This window comes from Lagopus leucura, unplaced genomic scaffold, assembly GCF_019238085.1.
Source record: "Lagopus leucura isolate 7727_CA_CO unplaced genomic scaffold, USGS_WTPT01 Super-Scaffold_73, whole genome shotgun sequence".
In the NCBI taxonomy this organism is placed as follows: Eukaryota; Metazoa; Chordata; class Aves; order Galliformes; family Phasianidae; genus Lagopus; species Lagopus leucura.
Window position 1 is genome coordinate 7,760,126 of NW_024962252.1, and position 23,005 is coordinate 7,783,130.

The window sequence follows — 23,005 nt, forward strand, 5'->3', positions numbered from 1 at the left end:
AGCGGAACAGAGAGCACCTCAGGGAGGTAAATCTGTTCAGATGAAAAGATGGCAGGGGAGTAGTGCTCTGTTGGACTGCTTAGCCCTGTAGGGACAATAGCAATGGGACTGGTGTCAGCCGATGGCACCGCAGAGAGGTGGCTCTGAGATCAGCCCACGTCCCTCAGCAGCACCAGAGCTGCCTGCTTGCAAATATCAATAATTCAGAAGGGAAGCAACAGAGGAAAAACTGTAGCTGTGCAACACTGACATCTGAATTGGCTGAGTTTATTTTATTTTCTCCAAGGAAAGAGTGCACAGTGTTTGTGTTTTGTTTCTGGTTATTAATGGCACACGGCAGCTGTGCTGTGCCCACCTTTCCCCAAGGAGCGAGCTGCCAGCACTGTGCCTGCTTGCCAGCTCTGGAGGGAAGCCATGAGTTACTCTGAAAGGGGACCAGGGAAGTGCTGGAAAGAAGGAAGAGGAGGAGTGGGACTGCAAGGGTTCTGCTGTCTTCTGCAATGCAAACCCATCCCAGGAGCTGGGGCAGAAGAGGGATGAGCCAGATCCCAAGGAACCGCCAGAATCTGGTGGAACATCTGTGCAGGATGCCTAGTACAAGAGGGAATGGCCTGAAATTGCATCAAGGGAGGTTCAGGCTGGATATTAGAAAACATTTCTTCTCCTAAAGAGTGGCGAGGCACTGGCACAGGCTGCCCAGGCAGGTGGTGGAGTCACCGTCCCTGGAGGTATTCAAGAGAAGGGTAGATATGGCACTGAGGGACAAGGGGCTGATGGTTGGACTAGGTGATCTTAGAGTCTTTTCCAATCCTGATGATTCCATGATTCTCTGTCATGTGCATGTTCACTGCAATGCACCATGGCCTACCATTAATGCCCAGCGTCAGGCTGCTGTGGGCCAGATGCAGTGTAAAGCCTAGGAAGGTGCTGAAATGCCTCACTGAGGGGTGCAGGAAAGGTTACCAAATGTGCCTGGGAGGATGGTGCTGCAGCCCTCAGCACTGGGGACCAAGCAGAGAAGACACCAAAGATATCTCAGGTTGGACCAGGGGAGGTTTAACTTAGGCACTGGGAAGAGTTTCTTCATGGAGAGATGGCTGAGCATAGGAAGGGGCTGCGCAAGGTGTCGTGTGGCTCCATCCAGGGAGGTGTTCAGAAGATGCGTGGCAGTGGCACTGAGGGACATAACCCTTCAGAAGCATGGCAGGTCCCAGCCCAGCACATCCTCTGCTCCCACAGCTGCTGCTGAGCCACAAGCAGGCAGGCACTAACTTTATTTAGAAGGCAATGACACAACCTGGAATTAGTGTAACAGGAGCTGCAATTCATACAGAGAAGTCTGAGCTGACAAAGTAATTAGCTGGAGCTTTCAGAATGCTGGATATCTCCATGATGAAAGAATAATTACACGGCTTAATACAGCCAGGTAAAAATGGACCTGTGGTTTTGTGGGCTTTTTTTTTTTGTTGTTCCAAAATCCACTTTTACTAAGTTAGGTGATTTTTTACTAAACATGTAATTTGCAAAAATACTCACTTAAATTGCTGGAAAAGCTGAAGTTTTGAAGTTTCCCACTAAGCCCTTGGACACTATTTAAGAAGCAGGATGCAGAGCCCTCCCCAGCTGGCAATGTCTTGAAGCTGATGAGCAGCATGGCTCCATCCATCCTCCGGGATCACCGGGGTTGTTCAGCCTGGGAAAGAAAAGACTCCTGGGAGACTGCGTTGCAGCCTTAAAGGGACCTTATAAACAAGATGGAGACTTTTTGCATGGTATGACAGTGACAGGACAGAGAGAAGTGGTTTTAAACTAAAAGGGGAATTTAGGTTGGATGTTAGGAGGAAACTCTACCAGGGGCGTAGTGAGGAGAAAACTGAAGCCTGGAAAAGTATCAAACCTGGGACTGAAACATAGTTTGGGTTCTGGTGAGAACAGTTGGGGTTTTGTCAAACAGTGGCAGAAACTTGCTATTCACCAAAGGCAGAAGCAGAAATCAGAAGAGGAGGGATGGCAGGAACATACAAAAGAAGGGCCGCTTACAGAAGTAGTCAAATGATGGGAGAAGACTTGATGTATGTCTGAAAGCTACACCAAGCTCACTCTTCCATCCTCAGTATATAAAAAAAGGGACATTCTGCAGTGCTTGAATAAAAACATGCCTGGCTCATGTTAAGACCCCGCAGAGCAGCCATGATCTAAGTACTTGGTCCCCTTGGAGGCACCATGTTCCTGTGTTTTCCCAATATTTTTGTGGGTTTTTTTCCCCCTTGGATTACCCAGGAAAAGCAGACTCCTGATTGGCTTTACTTTCATAGAATCGTAGAGTCATTGAGGTTGGAAGAGACCACTCAGATCATCAAGTCCAACCCAGCCCACCCCCACCATGCCCATCACGTCCCTCAGTGCCACATCCCCACAGCTCTTCAGCACCTCTAGGCACGGTGACTCCACCACATCCACCAGCCTTTTACTTGGGTAAAAAGAAGACGGGAATGGACAAGAAAAGTAGTCTTTTATTTCAATGAATATTTCTTGGCATTAGGCAGATATTAAATAACACTGGAATGCACGAGACTATTAACGTATCGACAGCAAGGGGAGAGGTGCAGCGAGGTGGAGGACAGCGGTGCGACTCACGTCACCTCAGGTCACTCGAAGCCACTTGACGCAGCGACCACCAGAACGTAGGACTTCACTGAGAAATACAAAATGAGGATTTGCTCCTTTCGGGCCTCCCGTTAATACAGTAACGCCGGAACGATCGACAGTAAAAATGAACAAATATTTGCATTCGGGAATTAAACAGAGTGAAATTACCCACAAACTGCTACTCATGCATTTCTTTTGGAACAGCAATTTGCTAATGCATAAATACCACAAAAAAAAAAAAAATAAACAAACCAACAATCATCTCCAAGATCGGAATAAATCACGGACAACTAGAAGAAACAAAGCTGGAGTCTATTTTATGCCTTAAATAGATGACCTACATATTTAAAATTTTACTTCACCATATATATATAATTTATATATATATTAAAAGAAAGTAAAGACCATTAGATAAGTGCAAGCAATTTTCCTCAAAAAGAAAACTGGAACCATGCCCAGGAAAGCTGCGTTTTTGTTTTTTGTTTTGTTTTTTACTATTTTTTTTTCTTTGTTTTTGATTTTTAATTTGAGCTTTCTACTCTGTTCAGTCCACATGTTTTTTCTCACATAGTCACTTCTGAAGCGAAATAAGTTACCTGCCACCTGCTACGTTGGGCCAAAGTCCTACCTAGCGTCCTCCCAAGCCTATGGGGCATCCCCTTCCCTGCAGCTGAAGTGAACGGGACACCCCAGCAGAGATTCAGCTCTTTGCATCTGCATGTAAACACCTTTCAGTTACCCTTAGGCGTGCAGAGTGAATCAAAACATTACAGGAAAGCAGAAATGGAGCTGCCGAAGGAGAGCTGCACTGGTGTTAGTGAGGGGCGAGGGCTGTTTCACTCGGACACACACAATCTGGCAATGGTATCTTATCCACTAACTGTTGAGGAATGATTGAGAAGGCATCCATTTGCGAGCAAAGCTTGTAAGACAAGCTGAGATTCTCCTTGCAAACTGTCCGCTCTCATCAGAATTGGCTCGCGCTGCTGGGGTCGCACTGTAACAACCGCACGATGGAGGGATCGCTCTTGGCACCTTTGATGAACTCCTCCAGGGACAGCTTGCCTTCAAGGGAGGAAACGTAAAACAGAAAAGAAGTCATTCATCGCCGCCGCTCTCTGCAGCTTAATAAAAGCCCTCTTCTCACAAGCAGTGCACATATATCTAATCTATCACAAATGCATCTAGGGGAATTTAGCGTGATGCACGGCAGCCAAATCCTGCTCAAGCCCTTAAGCCTGGATGCATCTTTCTTCTGCAAAACAATCCTGCATAAAAATTGTCATTTCTTACTTAAAAAAGCGCTGCCAAAAGAAAAATCAACCGTTCTAATGTCATCAGCAGTTTGCATGGAGCTGAGCTACACAAATAATGCAAACACAGGGCTCGGTACTGACTATGGTTGTGCTTTGAATATGATGTTCCTATTGCTATGATGCTTTAACCCTGATGCCCCACATCTCTGCTTTGCACAGTCGCGGGTGAGCAGCGCAGCCCTGCTGTCTCTGTAGCCCCTCACCTCCCTCCCACTCCCCCAGGGCTTTTCCATTTGAGACACTGAGGCATGAGCCATTCACAAAGGACACCCATTTCATGGCCCAAGCTGCCCACAGGCACTATGCTGGTTGCTGCAATAGGCCACGAGGCACAGATGCACAGTGCTGGTGTCACCAGCTGGGAGCAGTGGTTCCCTTCAGGATGCTCTCAGTCCATTGCAGGAATGGGGAAAGGTCTCCATTTGGGTGCAGCACCCAAGCCAGGTGAAGCAACACAAGAAACTAAGAAGCCATGGCATGCTTCCATCCTAGCTTCAGGCTAGTATCACCCAAAAAAGTGTTTTCTAAAGTTTTTGCTGGTCTGAAAAAGAACACTCATGACTACTAGGAAGTTTATAAGTGTTTCCCTTTCCTTGCAATACTTTAAAGCAAAGAGCAAAGAAGTTGCCAGCAATGTTCTTGCTGAAGTCAAGGGTTAAACACAGCAGGACTGGGAATGTGCCCTGGGGCTGTGGCAGCAGACGACAAAACCCAGCCTTAAAATGCTCTGAAATAAAAAATAGCCTTTCTAGACATAAAACCACATTGTTATAGGTCTCCTCAACACTAGAGCTAAACCCTCACTCCCACCAAGCATCTCTCCCTTGCGCAGGATGAAGGGGATCGTACCGTCATTGTTTGTGTCCATCTGTCTGAAGATCTTGTCTGTTCGCTTCTCTGGAGTGGATTCATCTTCTGGCATTTTCATTACTGATGAAACCATTTTGTAGATTGCCTGCGTATTAAAAAAATAAAAAGCTTTAGGAAAAACATGACCCGAGCTGCAAAGCTTCAGGACTGAGAAAAATAATTTAAGCCTGCAGCAATAAAAAGACAGCTGACCCCAGAAGGCAGATGAGGGACTTTATAAACCAAAACAAATAGGAATTTCTGACTGCAGCTTCTTTTTATTTTTCTTTCCTGTCTTCATTCGCACTTCAAAGAAGCGCCCACGCCACTGGGTGAGGTTAAGAGAAAATCAGGGTTGAGATAAATGTACAAGGAGGTCTGAGTCAGGATAGAGGAGTGAAGCGCCAGTGTGAGAATCTGCCTTCTGCAAGGGGCTGAGGGAGGCTGCTGCTCGTTCACATTCATTTTCAGACTTACAGGAAGGCGCATAAAGGTGGACCTCTTTACCCAGTTGAAACGCACTGGGGACACCAAGTGTGATGCTTGTTTGGATGCAGTTAGGGGCTGAACCACAGGGTCGCAGGGTGGTTGGGTGGGCAGGACTTCTGGGTCCATCTGCTCCCACCCCTGCTCATTCAGGGACACCCAGAGCAGGGCGCCCAGCACCGTGGCTCTGTGATGGGACTCGGTAGGTCAGGTGGGTGGTTGGACTCGATGGTCTTGAAATCAGATAATCTGATTATTTTATTCTAAGTCTGGGTGGTTTCTGAGTATCAGTCAAGGAGGAGGCTCCATCACCTCTCTGGGCAACCAGCTGCAGTGCTTGGCCACCCGCACAGCAAGAAGTGCTCCCTGATGTTCAGAGGTACCTTCTTGTGCTTCAGGATGCTGAGCTTCCCACCATCACGGTGGATGCCACTGACCTGGGACTCAGCCTACAGGGGATGAGAATATGATATGGTCTTCTAATTTTGAGCTCATGTTGACTCAGATTTGAGTTTCAGAGCCCATGGTGTTGAACTTGAGGTCAATCAGGAGAGTAAAATTTGCATTTACGTATTTCTGACCCCATCAAAACCCCACTGAGGAATCTCTAGGGAGCACTGCAAGACTTTGGCTGCAGGCCCGTTGCACAGAGCTGCATTCATCTCTCGGGACCTTTGCTCATTTGCACCTCATAGGTCCCACCATGGCCCCAAGCCACCCCTTGAGAATTATGATGGGTCCCAGCACCACACACCATCTCCAGCCTCAGGTCTAGAAGTCACAGCAATAAACATAAAGCCGGGGGCAGTGGCTCACCTGCACTATTTCCAGCATTTCACCGCGGCTGATGTACCCATTGCCATCCAGGTCATACATGCTGAAGGCCCACTTGAGCTTCTGCTCCAGCTTGCCCCGCGAGGTGACGCTCAGCGCGATGATGAATTCCCTGAAGTCGATGGTCCCGTCGCCGTTGGTGTCGAAGGTGCGGAACACGTGCTCAGCGAACTTCGATGCGTCGCCGTAAGGGAAAAAATTGGCGTAGATTTTTTTAAACTCCTCCACAGTCAAATGGCCTGTTGGGCAATCTTTTAGGAAGCCCTTGTACCACTCCTGCAGCTCATGGTCCGTGAACTCGGTGTTCTCGCGCAGGTCCTGCAGCACTTCAGGGCGCAGCTTGCTGTTCTGCTTCCCCATCCTTGCCCAGAGCCTGGCTCAGCTGCTGCCAATGAGAGAGCATCTGTGTTATCTCTGTGATATGCTAACACTCCCCTAGAGTAGTTTGCGATGCCCAGGTCCAATTCCTGACCTCCACCCCTCCAAAACTGCTGATCCACTGCAATGACTGTGCTGGAACTGGTATAGGGACAGCAATGGGAGTGAAGGAGCCCAAACAGAGGATGCTGAGGCCCTGGCACAGCTGCCCAGAGAGCTGTGGGTGCCTCATCTCTGCAGGGTGGGATGGGCCCTGGGCAGCCTGAGCTGGTGGGGGGCAGCCAACCCATGGCAGGGATTGGGTAGGTAGGCTGTTCTGTTCAACTCAACCACTTCTTCTGTAAGCTCAGTATTTCCTACCACAGGCAAAAAGTTGTTAACCACCTTCTGTTCTGTCAGAAAGTGTAACAGTGCACAATAACCAAAGCAGTGTGCCATTGCCCTGCTTTGCATCCCCATCAGACTTATCCAGAGCCAAAAGAACAAGTGTTGAGCGGCATGGCATGCAGACACCAACACCACAAAATATACCAGGGCTGAGCAATTCCCAGAGGTAAACATCCCAGTGATGCACAAGAACGTGCAAAAATGTTACAGGTCAGCAAAAAAATAAGGGGCTGTGCAGCAGAGAGCTGAATTTAAGCTGATTTTATTTGCATTCCACTTATTTTGTGTGTTGTCCCAGCAAAGTACAAAAAGCACATCATGCCCTGTGGCTGAATGCTTGGAGACAGAACCCAGCTCAATGCAGCAAGCTCTGCTATCACCAACCAGCACAACTCTTCACCATAAAAGCTGTGTTTCAGGCATGAAACTCTACTTCTGCCCACTGCATGGCAGCTTTCTGCAGGTCTCTGCATGGCTCTGCTTGCTGGAACTTGATGGCCAAAGGAGGCTTGGAAACGTTTAGTGCCATTACTTTCCTTTTCCCTTACAAAGGGAGGTCCCTCAACAGCAGGAGCTTAGTTGTTGGAGTCAACACTTCTGATAGCAGTAAGATGCACTCTATTCTTTGGATGGATGCTCATTTAATCTCAGCCTCAAAAGCTTTATATCCCCGTCATCCTTGCGTTCATCAAATTACAGGTTGTTTCAACCCTTCCTCCTCTTCTGGATTTTATGTCAGAAAAGTAATGTGCAGCAATCTAAACACAACCCTTTTCTGTATACGAGCTTTCTGAAAGGCTTCATAATGTGCTCAACCCAAATGTAACCCTGCTGCTGTTATAACCAATTTGTGGAGAATAATTAAACAACCGATGTTAGCATTAATTTTTTAAAGCACATCTCAAAGCCACCTTCGCCGTGCATTGTGTTTCAGGTAGCTCCTCCAAAATGCGATGCCTAAATACCTCATTAATCATGGTAGGAGCCCCCTGCTGCTGGCACCCCACTGACATTTCATTCGATTGCTTTCAGCAGATCACTCGTTGGCCAATTTAGCTGCGAGAGCACTTGGAGGATAGCTGCTAATGGATACTGCAGGGAGGGGGCTCGGGGTGCTCAGGTCAGTGCTGTGATGAGGGCTGCGGGTAGCTGGGATGTTTGCATGTTGTTGTTCTTTTAAAGAGCCTGTGCTATCTGAATCCCTTGCCTCAGGGCCGGCTGTACACACTGGCATGGTGGGAGAGGGCGCTGCTTACACCAGGACCAGGCTGGCTTTTTCACTGCATTGTCTTTGACCTGAGCTCCTGAAGGGAGGCTTCCATGGCATCAGTTAAGACTGCAAGAGGAATGGCACCTTAGAGAGGCACTTCCTTGTGCAAAACTCCTTGAGTATGGATATAGCATTAATAAAAGGGGGAAAGACCTGAAATGCCTGAATGTGAGACAGCAGCGATCTTTAGCAGAGAAAGTGCACAGTGCACACAATAAATACTCTGTATTACCTCTGCCGCATGCTTTGCAGGGGGAAAACTGGCACCACTTGTCTCACAGAACAGAACTGAGATTCACAATGGTCCCAAACCTGCAGCATGGTGCCCCTGGGGCTAAGGGAGCCTGAAGCCAAGGAGCAGCGTAAGGCAGGCAGCCAGTGCTGTTCCACTGCTCTGAAGTGAGCTAAAATGCAAGAAAGGCTCCCACGGGGGTGGAAGACTTTCTATTAAAACAGCCAAAGCATCGGATCTGTCACTGGTGCCGTGGGGTGCAGAAGAGGAGACAAAAGAATTAGCCCACAGGGATACTGTGAGCGTTTTGTTAAGAGAGGCTCTGCTTGGAAATGTTATTTTACAGCAGTGGTGACAAAGATTGGCACAGGTTCCAAAGAGGCTGTGGGGTCTCCTCCTTGGAGGTCTCCAAAAGACCTGGCTGTGGTGCTGGGCACCCTTCTCTGAACTATGTCTCTGCACTATGATGGGAGGTCAGATGAGGTGATGTCCAGAGGTCTTCACCAACCTCAGCCAGCCTGTGCCTTCATCACAGCCTCTGCATCCCATTTCCTGCAGCCAGGTGCAGATGGCAGCCACAGAGATGTGCTTCATGGGGCAATGGAGATGTGCTCCAGGGGGCAATTCAGCAACAGCCACCCCCTCAAAAACCCAGCTGGATCTGAGGTTGGCTTTTATTGCAGCTTGATCCTTGTAAAAAAAGGGCAGGAAGCCCAAATAAAAGCTTTGGTCCCTTCCACCCAGGAAGGTCACATAGCAAATAGTGCTGCAAACCAGGACTGTAAAGATGGCCCATAATGAGCATGCTTTTCTGGGAGATGGGCATCAGGTCTGACCTAGGCTGCAAGGAGAAATGTCCAATTACACAGGCTTGGGGAAGATCATAGACTTTGCAGTGAAGAGCAGATTCTCTTACATGGTTTAATAGCAGTATTCTCAGCTGCACCAGAGAAGTCACAGGATACACAAGTACACTGCTGTAGATATCAGGTTTGTGTGAACTCCTATGGCATGGCAGCATCCTCATCCTCCAAAGTGACACCTCATGACAAAGTTAACAGCAACAAGGAGCCTCTCCGCATCTCTCAGTTAATAACAGAACCAGTTGGACAAACTCAGTCCTAATGCTAAGTATCCCCTGCAGCCTTCAGAGCAGGGATGCGAGCTTTGGCTGCAGGAGCTACAGGTTCTTCTGCATGGAGAAAGAGCCAAGCGAAACCCAGCAAGTCCAGAGCAAACAACACAAATAAAGAAATGGGCTCTTTTCTTTACGTTCAAGGATTAACCCTGCTTTGATTTCATACTGCTTACCTGAAACTTGTTGTCAAGCTGGTGAGTTGCACCAGAAGTCCCTTCCAACTCTAGGGATTCCATGATTCTATGATTCTAAGTTAAACTTTTTTCAAGAGCTCAATAAAAAAGTGCTTGGAAGGAAGTGATTCCCACCTGTATCAGCCTCAGTCTCTGCTGCAGAAAACCAGGAATCATATCAGCGTGTACACTGAGCACCATGCAGAAGGATGCAGATGCCCCCAGGGCTACATTCCTGGGAAAGCTGCACCATAAGCATGCACTCAGGCACCAGAAAAGTATCATAAAAATCCCAATTCTATGGCTGGGAACGACCAACAGGTGTAGCTGAGCATCCATTCCCGGCTCTCCAAAGAAAGACAGAATTACACTGCTCCAATACTGCCAAGAACAATGTCAGGGGAATGCCCCAAGATGGCACATTGATTTCATAGAGCCAAACACAATGTCTGAAACCTCAGAAATTCACTTAGAGGGCTCTGGATTCCTCCTATTTGCCACTTTCTTCAGGATTGTATTCCTGATTAACTCAGGAAATTAATTAGTCTGCGGGCACTGAGCATCGATGCACAGAGCTGAAAGCCATTTGGGGTGCAAGCTGCCAGCCTGCACCCTGCACAATTTGGCTGTGGGGCTTCCCCTGCCCCATTGCCCTGCCAACCTTCCCAAACCCATCCTGAATGCACCAACTGCTGCAAATGAGGAAAACAGGGCACTGGAGACCTGCACAAGGGCCAGAAAATCTGGCAGCTCCTCAGGGAGCTCTCTACAACGTTTTCCAACTCAGAGAGGAGAGCTTATTACTGTAAAGGGCAAATATTCCCAATGCAATAAGAAAAGCATAGAAATATTTTGAGCAAATTAGGAAATTAGGTTAATTTGGGTGGGAGCAGATCAGGCAGGGATGCAGCCTGTCATTTGAGACAGGAAAAGCAAACCATGAGTGGATGTTCCTCATCTCCTCCCTTTGCCCTTTTCTTATTTTTTAATGAAAGCGAGGGAGAAGCAGGCAGCCTCATTCTGCTGCTGGATGCTGTGCAGGGTTGGCAAGGCTTAAAAAAAATGTTTGGTTTGTTTACACAGTATTACATGGCAAGGAAAACATGTCAGCACAATGTCTTAGTATACAAGGTCTTTTTTTCCAAGCAGGTTGGGTTGCACGAGGAAAAACTCATGTCATTTTAATTCAAGGTACCATTGTGATATGTGATTCCAAACAATCTTCCGTGAGCGCAAACCACAGAAACTCTGTGTGCTTCCCAAAGGGCAGAGGGAAGGAAAGGACAGAAAGCAGCACAGGTTCAGCCTGAAGAAAAGGCTCCAGGTGCACCCCACTGCGGCCTTCCAGTACCTAAAGGGAGCTTATAAGCAGGAGGGAGACTGACTTCTTACATGGTCTGACAGTGATAGGACAAGGGGGAACAGCTTTAGGTTAAAGGAGCACAGATTTAGGTTGGACGTTAGGAGGAAGATCTTTGCTCAAAGGGCAGTGAGGCCCTGGCACAGCTGCCCAGAGAGCAGTGGGTACTCAAGGCCGGGTGGGGTGGACCCTGGGCAGCCTGAAGTCCCTTCCAACCCAACCACTCTGTGGTTCTGTGATTCAGTTTTATTACATCTGAGATTTCAGGAACAAAAAACTGAGCAGTGCCCAGCTACAGTCACACAGCGGCAACAGACTGGTCTCTTTTCCCCTTCTGGTCACCATCACAAAGTCCCTAAAGCATTACAGGATGTTCAGTGGCCTACTGACTTCTTAAAAGTCATGTTTGCTTGCACTAAAGGATAGACGTACTGATTTGAACAACAAATGCCATCTTCCCACTTTTTACATATCTGCCTTCTCTGCAGAATAATCACAGCCTTGGGGAAAAGGAAACTGAACCGAATTATTTCTTCTGCATCACAAGAATTACCAAAACGTGGCAGCATCAAGTGCCAGCCAACTGCACCTGAGCAGAGCCCACAGCACCAGTGCCATTCACGTGGGGAAGATGAAGAGTCTGGGGACAAAGACACTTGGAGAAGAGACAGTGACAGCCGATAAGCAGCCCTCAGAGGCTGTTCTGTGAGACCGCTACCACAGCTAATAACGTCTAAGTGGGAAAAAAAAAGAGATGTGACATGACTGTTTTCCCAGCTGCACGTATGGTGCTGAGACTGGGGGCTTTGAGGAACCAGGGGATCCCAGAGGAGCTGTCTCTGGCAGGGAGGAGGGCTGGGATGGTTTTCAAAGACTGGTGAGGAACTGAAGGGAAGCCTTACTTAACAAAGGTGTGCTTAGTAAGATGATCAAAAATGTGGGTTTGGAGGTACGCCAACCAGCAACCTCAAAAATTGAACTGCCATTTGTTTAGATGCTTAATGAGACACCAAGGGAGAAAGAAAAGAGGAAGACGGTTTGCAACTAACATTTTCATTGACCAAATACACAATTATTGCTAACAATTTCTACTGCTACTCAATATTTTGTTGCCAAAGTCTCAAACAGAACAAAACTACATCTCTATTTTATTCACCTAGCTTTCTACACAGACCTTCTCTATACCACTGCTTGTTTTTATGTATCACCATTTTAACAAAGGACAGAAGCCACCACTTAATTCACCTGCAAAAACAGATTTCACCAAACCACAAACAAAATTCTCCTCAAAACACTGCTTCCTTTCCCCTTTGGTGCAACTACTAATGATAGTAATCTAATTACTTCTTCACACCTTTATTTTCCTGTTTGCTGAATGAAACAAATGCCTAAATTGAAGACCTATAAGCAAACAGAGTGTTTTGCACTGTTTTTTCTTTCTGCACAGGTGTAGAAAACTCTGTAAAACAACAGCTCTGTAAAATAACTCTGTAAGAAGAGCATCCCACCAATATGGTGGTGCTGGAAACCAGCCCAAGCTCTGCACTGGAGGAGGGCATTGCTCAGTCTTTGTGCAGGTGGCTGTGCTAATGTCAGATCTTATTTTATTTTTTATAAGCAAGGAGCCAGAAGGTAAGAGGTTACTATTCCTTACAGGGAAGCCATGTCTGCAGCACCCAGCTTGCAGGAAAGGGCAGTGCCACGCTGGGAGCTTTATGAACAGGTCAGGGTCAGCACAACTTTCGTGCCTTGAGATCATAGCTTCAGCACCTTGTACTGAAACCAGATTGCAGAGGACAGCTGCAGACACATCCAGGCGCACGATGACATTTTTAGGGGAACAAAGAGCAGCTGTGGGACAATCTATTCCCTCCTCTGGCATTTCTGTGCGACATTCAATACTTGAACGCAAATCATCTCAGGAGCAAACCGTGCCATCCCCAGCCCAGACATCACTTTTCTCATTAACCTCCACCCCGGGGCTCTATCTCAGTAATACCCACATCAAATGTGCTTTCCCAATCGCTGCAGGGAGGGCTGCCTGGAGTTGCATCTGTCAGCAGGCTGCAAAAGACGGCAAGCGGAAAATCAAATCTAACTGAATTTATTTCTAAGTGATGCCAGTGGTGGCCAAATGGGTGTATTTTCCTCCCTAAATGGGTACGGTGACAGGAAGGAGATGAGCTGGGTTTGAGGCAGGAAGCCCCCAACAGGCATGAAATGAGGAGAGCTGACCTCCCCCTGAGACTACACATGGGGCACAGCCTGGTCCTGTCATCTCAGTGCCCCATCGGTGAAGGCTCGGCTGGAAAAACAGGAAAACAGGGTCTGCTCTGAATGGTTATGTAGATGGTGAATATTGTTGGGGGGGGAGAAAAAGCCCCACTTGTGACACCACCTTAAGATCTCACTTTCAGATAGCGCTATCTTTATGAACTTTGTTTTAGTGAAGGAAAAAGAACGTAACCGGTAAGGCTTTACTGTGCCAGGCTGCGGACAGATAAGGTCTTCTAGGTCTTGCTGTGCCAAGGTACTGCCCTCAGCTGACCTCTGAGGGTCCAGGCACAGTACTCAGCTGCTCTTTTCTCTTTTCCTTTATCATTCCTCCCATTCACCGAAGAAACTCCAGGCTGTGCCTGGTATCAACCACTGGGCAGCCCCACTTCTAACAGAGCAACAGAAAATCCCACAAAACTCAACATTTTACCTGTTTCTCACCTTTCACAAACCAAGATCCATGCTAACAACCAGGCTCCCACTTTTTTTTAATATCCCTTTCTCAAGGATGACACAACTATTTTCCTAGAAATGTGCAGCAACTTTTCTGTGTGGAGAGAAGGAATCCTGTGTGAGAAACCATGTCAACAAGACTTTTTTGTCAGCGGTCCATTTGCGCAACACCAATGCCATAATTTATCATTTAGTTCTTTCCTCTATGGAGAAACAGGAAAAAAGTGTTTAAAGGATGTGCTGGTGATTAAAAGGAGGGGTACACTGATGGAGAACAAGGTGCTAAATAGAAGGTTCTGGCGTGGTGTGCTCTCCCAGCATGTGCTGACATCACTTGTCAGCATTCATGAAGAAGGCCACTTCCCTTAGCCTTGGAGCCCATGAAGCACACTTTGTGCTTATTGAAAAGGGAACATACAACCTCCACGGCCAGGGGAGCCAGCTTCAAAGCTGCTGGAAATAGTTGGCGCCACATAAGAATAGGCAATACTTTAAAAGAATTTCAGGTGCTTGCGTCCTTGTGAAAACTTTACTTCAGCTTCTTAACCCTCTATCGCAGAGAAGACAGAACAAAGCTGTTCTGGAGACCTCCCTATCCCCCACAGATTCACAGCTACAACAAAAGCAGCAGCAAACATCCATGGTGCTCCCTGAGGAAGGCCAGCCCTTGTACTTCCTCTCTGCAACACGGGTGTCTCCAATTGCACAAGGAGTGGCAAGGCAAGAGCAGACAGATGGACATTTCTTCTGATTCTCCAGCCCATGCCTCCAGTCTTGGGCATTTTGGTGCAGCAGTACTTTGTTTTGGAAAAGGAAAGGAGACCCAGCTAAGGATGACCCTGCCAAACAATAGCGCACTGCCCTGGGCTTTGGAGTGACTCCAAGGAGGGTGGGGACTGCAAGGAAGCAGACAAAAGCGTCTGCAGAATTTGGATAGAGATCAACGTGGAGGAAGTGCTTCCTATATCCTACAGCCCACAGCTTTAAATAGCACTGCTCCAATGCGCTGCTGAACACCAAAAGAGTTGCCATTGAAAGAAATGACAGGGCCCCAGCACCACTCTTCCTTGGAGCTCTCCAGAAGCCCCCAGATGTGATGCTGGGCACCCTGCTCTGGGTGCCCCTGCTGGAGCAGGGCTGGGCCTGATGGACCCAAGATTCCTCCAACCTCAACCCCTCTGTGACCCTGTGATTTACTCATTTTAAATGCAATTATTCAGTTGCTGCACTTCTTTCCTGCCATATTCTCTACCTTGAGCATTAGTTCTTGTGAAGAAAGCCTTGCTTGCTGTTTTTCAACACACTCAGTGTACTGGAGGAGCACAGCCTGCCTGTAAGCCCAATACAGGAAAATGTGCACTGCGGCTAAGTTGTTTAAATCTACATCTCAGGAGTTTGCAGTGGGCTGGATGATTTAATAATGGAAAATGAGGGAGACTAGGAAGGAAACCACAGGTTTGGAAAACAGCAGGCTAGAGACATTAAGATGCAATGTGGGGAAAATATATTCCAAATCATACTCAAGAAACAAAACCAAAGACATAGGCAGGTCAGAAAGAGCAGAACTGCGCACACATGCTCTCTGGTAAGGAATGGCACTACTTTGAAATGCTATTGAACAAACAAACTTCAGCTTCCTGGAGGAAAAAATTAGTTCATGAATGGCTCCGCACAAAGCAATTACCCACTGGCTTGGAACAGACATCTGTGGTTTCAACCTGCTGAGATAGCCATCGAAACTGCACTTGTTCCAAAACTGAGAGAGATTAAGAGATCAACTCCTCCTTTCTTTTACAAAGGAGTGAAGGAGCCCAAACTATTTGTCATAGCAATTATCTGCCAGGTTCTGGGTTCAATGGACAACAAAATGTGCTCGGTAAACGTACATTTGCTATAAAGCTGCCAGCTTATCTCTAGTAATTCATATTAAGGCAATACTGTGAGCACTCAGCTGAGAAGCAGCTGTGTTCTGCTGAAGTCAGACAAAGCACAGCAAGGAACAGCCCATGGCAATGCCAAATTCATGGCTAGGGTGAGTGACATGAAGGTGCCTGAGTGCCAATGGCTTCCACACAGTGCTATGTGTGATCCTGCAATACAGAGTTTTAATAGGTGATCTGCCCCTATTACAAACACTGAGGATCTCAGAGAGCATCACTCCCACACCACTGTTCCCTGCGTGCCCTTCCTGACTGGCTTCCCATCCCCTCCCAGACATCTTTTTTCGTTTCTCTGTGCCTCTGGCCACCAGGACCACCCACACCATCTTGGACCAGGCCCTTGCCCCTACTTGCACAGTGACACTGCGTTCCCTTATCTGTGCTGGGAACCCATCCAAGAAGGGGATTTGGCTTTTCCAGGGCTGCTTCGGGTCAATCTGTGCTTGGCTGTACCAAGGCTGCTCCCCGTGCTCACCATGGAGCATCCTCTCCCCTCCTTACAGATAAGGGTGCATTAATGCAGTGGCACAGAGCTCCCCTGAATCCTGTGCCATTTCTCTGACCTCCACCTTAGGGTTAATCATCTTGAAACCACATCCTGACTTTCTTTTATGTTAATGACAAATGGCAACTCTGTGGCATCAGATATTTGCTCCTGCACTCCCAGATGCATCTACACCGATAACCAGTGAGGTCAAATGGAAGAGATGAGAAGCTCAGTGGAAAAACAACATAAGAAAGAAATGTTCCAGTTTGCTTCTGGAACATCTCCACCAGCACAGCCATCTCCACTGCAGGGCATGTAGGGAGTTGTCAGTCTCTGCTCCAAGTGATCAGGAGGGACACGTCTGCCACCCACCCCACTCAGGCAGGGAATAGTGCTGCATTTGTTTCATAAAAAAAACACCCACTCAGCCTTGTACAAAAGCAAACAAACAAATCTAACCACAGCCTTAACGATGGGAGACCACAATCGCTCTCTGTTTGCTGTGGAATTGGATACGTGTACTGGAAAACATTTTCAGCAAGTGCAGCTTCTTGCATCCACGTATTTGTACTCTATACGCCATCCAGCTGTTGCTTTGATTTTTCCTTCTGAAGGGAGTCTGAGATCTGGCCCAGCAGAGGAACAGCTGTAAAAACCTGAGAGGCCATTAGGCAGAATGGTTCGCTTAGAAAATTAAAATTGGTCTTTACCACAGCAGCAAAAGAGACAAAGATTGTTGGAAATACACTACTGAGCACTGCTAGCAGGCTGCAGTGTGACCAGAGCTGCTGTCACAGCTCAGCAGGTGCTCACACCCTTACACACTCAGGAAGAGAGCAGACAGCCAAAATGTGCCCTCTGCTGCTTCTCCCCATGGCTGAGTTGTGGTAGCAAAGGCACACACCCTCCCCAAAAGCAACAAAAGCAACCTCACTTTACACCCTCTGCAGGAGTACTGTCAGGTCCAATTGTTCACCAAAAACCCAGCAGCACTACCTGCATGTGGGCACCACACTTGGGCCAGGAGAAGCTAGAGGCCAACAGAGTGGCTCAGCTCCAGCAGTGCTGCCTCCTGAACCAAACTTTGAAAACCCACACGTTTGGGCGTGCTGCTTTGTAAAATGCATACGTAGAAATAGCCCACGGTGTGGTGAGGTGCTGAGCGCCCGCTGCCATCACTTGGCTACAGGCTGCCTCCAAATCCATCCTGGCAGGTACAGGGAAGGAGCCAGGGATGAAGAGAGGCTGCCTGATAAATGGCAACAGATAGCACAGCTGAATGCAATATCCACTTCCCCTGCTTCAAGAGGCTGTGGACTTCTTTCCTACCATTGCCTCTCAGCTCACAATGTACAGTTATGCTCACCCAGACTAACAATACTAGATGGTCATGTTTTAAACTCAAAGAACGCTTATCTCTCTCTGGATACTGGAATTCTGCTTACCTTCATCAAGCAGCGGTGCCAAAACCTGTTCATGCACAGTATAAATAGCAGCTACGAATCATCACAGCCTCTGGCATCCAGCAAGTACAGATTTTGGCACCTGATGTCACAGAAATGAGCTAAAGCACAATACAGCAGCCCATGGAGAGAGCTGGCGCATGGGCACAGACCACGGTCCTTATGTATGAGACAGAAGCAGGCTGACAGGGCTGTGGGCGCTCCAACCCTGGAGACGCTCAAGGCCAGGTTGGGTGGGCCCTGGGCATCTCAGCGATTGTTAAGTTTGCCTTCAACCTAAGCCATTCTGTGACAGGGCAAAGCTGCAGCTTCATGTCTAGAAACTCCACTTCCACACTTTACTTAGTTTTATTTAACAAAGTCAAAGCATAAGTGCCAAATTTTAGGCTCAGTCACAACTCTCCCACTAAACAAATTGGCTACTCAGATCGTTAGTGCACTTGAGGATAACTGTGCATCCTCCTGTTTACACTCTGCTAATCTCTACATTTCTCAGCCTGATAATAACACCAAAAAAAATCCACTTTCAGTTTCTGTCAGGAGAAAGCTTCAAGAATTCAAATGCTCCAGGGACCTTTTTTTTTTTTTTAATTAGAAATACTATTCTCAATATACTACTGATTTTAGGCAACCAAACAGATCTGCAAAATTAAACATGCCATAATATAAACCTGCTGCTTCTGCCTGGCACCACTCCTTCCTTCCCTTCGAAGCAGTGGCTTTACTGGGGAAGTTCTTCATCGAAGCAGAGAGGCCAAGTGATGCAATAGGGCTAAAGACACGTCAAGGAGAGCAGGGAAGGTAATGCCTAAGTCAGTTATGTAAGCGGGGAAGCGTGGGGTGAAGGAACGGGAGGACACTGCGGGACGGACGGCAGCGAGCCTCCAAAAGCTGATAAAGAGCTTTGGCAGGAACCAGCTGCCCCACCACAGTGGGCCCCCAAACAGTGCTGATGCTTTCACTGAGATCTGTTTTCTAACGCTGATTTATTTTTGTTTGCTTAGTTTGCTGCTGAAGTGCCTACGGACAATGATGCTATTAAGCTCTTATTATAGCATGAGATTAGTCTGGGTTTCAGTTTCTGCTGAGCCAGCTCATTTCCTTCTACATTCATATACTGGAACAGATGCTACAACACAAATGGGCAGTCATCATAACAGCATAAAAAAAAAGACTTTCCATATAGCAGGAGTTAAAATTATTCTTTTTCACAGCTTTAGCCAGGACAGTTCAATAGCCTGTTCCTCAGACTAATTACAGGGCATTTAAGAGGCACAGAGCTATTACGTAGCCTTTTCTTTAATAACGAAAAGAGCAACACACCCCAAAATATCAGGACAACAACTGACTAACAAGAAGACTGGTCTAACTGGCTGGATAAAAGCCTCCAGAGAAACCAAATATGAAAACTACTTTGTTCTCCTCCTGCCATGCAAGTGCCTCATGTGAATGTAGCACTGGCTTTGTACACCAGATTGGACTGCAATTAGTCACACAAGTTCAGCGTGAGTTAAAATCACTGGATACCCTAAGAGCATCCCTATGCTGCAACTGGTTCTTTCCAAACAGGAAAAAAGAGATTTAGGTTAGATATAAGGAAAAAGTCTTTTAAACTGAGGGTGGTGAGGCACTGGCACAGGTTGCCCAGTGATGTGGTTGATGCCCTGTCCCTGGAGACTTTCATGGCCATGCTGGATCAGGCCCTGGGGAACCTGATCTAGCTGTGGCGTCCCTGTTCATCGCAGGGGAGTTGGACTAGATGGCCCTCAGAGGTCCCTTCCAACTCTAAGAATTCTACGATTCTATGAATAACTCACCTTCCATAAAAACCCACCTCAGGACTGCAATGCCAACCAAATTCAAGTGTCCAAGCCATCCCAATGTCCCCAACCAAGTCACCAAGGGACCATCTCCCCATGTGCTGGTGCCCAGCCTGGGGCATCCCCAGCATGGGTAGATGCACCCCTGTGAAGCACAGGGCTGGGCAGCACACAAAGCCACACTCTCTTGAACTTTCGAGGGGGAAACAAGATGGAAAGACTTCAGAACCATTCATAAAAATGAGATGGTGGATCTCTGAACAAAGCCACCTCACCATCTTGTTCAGCACAAAGTGCTGCAGAATGCAACGGACAGTGGGGATGCCTATAGGAGGCAGACAGCCCACAAAGAACCAGCAAGCTGTGAAGTAGAAAAGCGCCACCTAAACATACAGATGATATATACACCAGTAGAAACTGAGTTAGGATGAGAAATGCTGATTAAGCTTAGAAGGGGTTTCAGAGCAATCTTTCTAAATCACTGGCTGTTGGATTTGAGAGAAGCAAGGCAGAGCAATGCATGGAGAAAACTTTCATTTAGCTCCCTGGTCTGAGAACGTTATTGGCATCTGCGTGCCCACTGCAAGTCCACTGGACGCTGCAGTTTGATTTTTGGTTTATTCTATGTACCTCTGATCTCCTTGCTGTTGCTCTGCTCCTGACCTGTTTGACCCCAGCACAGCTCAGGAGGATGCGGGCTGTCCTGCTCACTCCTCCCGTCTGTCCCCAGGCTGGCATAGCAGCCCTACGGCCCCATGGCTTGAGCTTCCCTGGCTGCTGCCACTCATCAGGAAGTGCAGGCTTGTGGGGAGCTTATTTTTAGATCCTTCTTTTTTTTTTTTTTAAAAGCACAAAGCCAAACGTGCACACACAAGCCACTCGTTCACTCTCACCCTGTTCATGCTTTATGTTCTTCCTATAGTCAGAAATTGGAAGAAACCCTAACATCGCTTCTGCCTACATCACCTGACATAGAATGTCCACTTCCATCCTGGCAAAAACAGGAGCTTCTTGAAACACAGTGCTACGTCTCCAATGAGGAGCTGCAGAGAGCACTGCAGGCTGTGGTGCTGTGGAAACTAGCACCTGGCTTCCACCTGGCAAAAGGCACAGGGCAAGCCCCCCCCAGGGGCCCCAGGCTTTCATCTTAGAGGCACAGGCTGAAGGTTCCTGGAGCGGTCAAGGCCTTTACTGTCAGCTGTATCTCAGAGCCAGGGGAATGGGTCACACACCCACCATGGGAACTGCTGGTACACTGCTGAGCTTCCCTCTATGGTAAAATAAAAGGAAACATTCGAAACGACAGAATATCCCAAGTTGGCAGGGACCCTCAAGGATCACTGAGTCCAATCTCCATCTGCACACAGCACCACCCAAAATCCAAACCCTGTGTCTGAGAGCAGTGTCCAAACACTCCTTGAACTCCAGCTCTCACTGCCCTGGGCAGCCTGTTCCATGCCCACTGCCTTCTGGTGCAGACCCTTTCCCTAATCCCACCTGACCCTCCCCTGAAACATAAATCTGAACTACGTGACACTGAAAGAAGGCATCAGAATCATTTCTAGTATCTCACTACTGATTTTTACCTCTGGGACAGGGGATACACAGTAGCTATGCCATTGTATGAGCACTCAGAGAAGGACTGGGCACCTTCACGTACTCCAAATGGTCATCAGACTCACAGGCTTTGCTTCCAGAGCCTCAACAATAATAACTTGTCAAATTATGTGGTGCTCCACACTAGGACAAAAAATAGACCTAGCACAGCCTTGCAGGTACCTTTAGTAATTCAAGAATCTTTTGTTATAACTGGCAAATATTCCTGTACATTTTAAGCAGCAGAGGTGACTTGCGAATATCTTCTCCCAGCCCAAATCAACAAACCTGTGGTAAAAGCCAAGCTGGTAGACTTGCAGAAAGGCTCTAGGGCAGCAGATGACATTAGCTAATAAACACTCTTTGCTTTACTCCAGACCAAGCCTATTGGCCCTCTGAGCCAGCTGGGTTTTCCAAGCAGGTCAGTGCTCCATGGTACCCAGAAGGAAATGGATCAGCTGTGCACAGCTGTGCCCTCCAGCCAACAGATAGAGAGGTGAGCAGCACAGTCTTCTGCCTCAAACCTCCTCACCCCACATGATGTTGGAAGCATGTTCTGAATGCACCACCATGGAGAGCAAAGTTCTTCAGAACTGCAACATGTCTTCTTTCCAAAGGTTTTCTTCCAAGTTATATATAAAAATGAAAAACAACCAACCAAAAAACTTTGTACAGTAATTAGAAGCAAACTAAGAGGACACTGACTATAGCTGCCCAAAAAACTTTGTACAGTAATTAGAAGCAAACTAAGAGGACACTGACTATAGCTGCCCATGGCATTTGCTGTACTGGAGATGGAATGACTTAAAACAAATATCATGGCAAGGCTTCAGGTGTCATTAGTCACCTTGCTGGTATTTTATCGGCTTCTGCACAGTGCCTGTGCAGCACCCTCTGGAAATGCAGCACAGCATGCACTGCCAAGGTCAGCCAAGAAGCCAGATACCACCTTGCTTAAAAATGGAAATAATTTGATCTGTGGCAATAAAAAGGCATACTTTCTGGAAGCTGCATGATGTGCCCCTGTGCCTCCTGTTCCTTGAATGCCCATGCATTTAAGTGTCTTGGCACTCACACATCAAGCTCCTTCCTTTCCCACCTTCAGTGAAACCTACAGACTACTCCAGCAGCAGCTTAATGGACTGTGTTTATTGCTGCATCCTTCACTTTATAGGTCAACATATACCAGAAAGCTAGCAATTCTCAGCTAATCAGATTTCAATGCAGACTGACAAATGGCTCCCAATAAGAATATAAAAAAAGCCATAAAATAAACAATCCCTGTAATCATGTAGCTCGATGTAATGCAATAAGCGTGCAGAAAGCTCACACACTTTACCAACGCATCTGTTTGCACTCTGTGGCAGCATCCTGGGGATAGTGGTGCAGAGGGGGACCCCTGCCTGGGCACGAAGTGTCTGCCCACATAGTAGTACTGCTGGTCACTACTGTTTGTGTTCCAGGAACAATGTGATATCTTAAAACACAATCACTAGCAGCAGTTCTTTGACATACCATTAGTGCACTTGTACAATGCCAAAGTCTGAGCTGAAAGCCAACTGAAATGATGCTTACAAAGGTCTTTGCTCCACTGCTGGATAAAACCAGGCTGGCAACTGCTATGAGGCAAGTCCTTTCTATCTACTCAGCCAGCCGTCCCACCCCATAACCACAAACTGACATCAGAGACAGGATGCTTAAATTGGTCTTCCCGTGAAAAGCAAGCAAATCTTTCTACCCTCCTCTGCAGCTCTGCTCTATTTGGTCCTTCCAAATCCAAGTCCTACACACACAACCACATCTTACCCCAAGACAACTACTACATAGGGACATAATAGAATACTCATCAATGGAGGTCCTCAAGAGGCAACTGGACTGAGTCTTAGATAAGTTCATT

At 47.4% G+C, this 23,005-nt stretch overlaps 1 protein-coding gene across 2 annotated transcripts in view; it reads right to left on the reverse strand.

Moving 5' to 3' along the window:
* Positions 1 to 2,493: 2,493 nt before the first annotated feature.
* Positions 2,494 to 23,005, reverse strand: part of HPCAL1 (hippocalcin like 1) — a 51,765-nt gene continuing 31,253 nt past the window's right edge. The window contains exons 3-5 of one of the 2 annotated variants that reach the window (XM_042891645.1): positions 6,117 to 6,516; positions 4,815 to 4,920; positions 2,494 to 3,714 (exon numbers count right to left, since the gene is read on the reverse strand). In XM_042891645.1, coding sequence (XP_042747579.1) covers positions 3,617 to 3,714; positions 4,815 to 4,920; positions 6,117 to 6,494 — 582 coding nt within the window. In that variant the 5' untranslated portion in view covers positions 6,495 to 6,516 and the 3' untranslated portion in view covers positions 2,494 to 3,616. Of the gene's footprint in view, positions 3,715 to 4,814; positions 4,921 to 6,116; positions 6,520 to 23,005 lie in introns of both variants that reach the window. The other variant, XM_042891652.1, reaches the window with a different exon arrangement.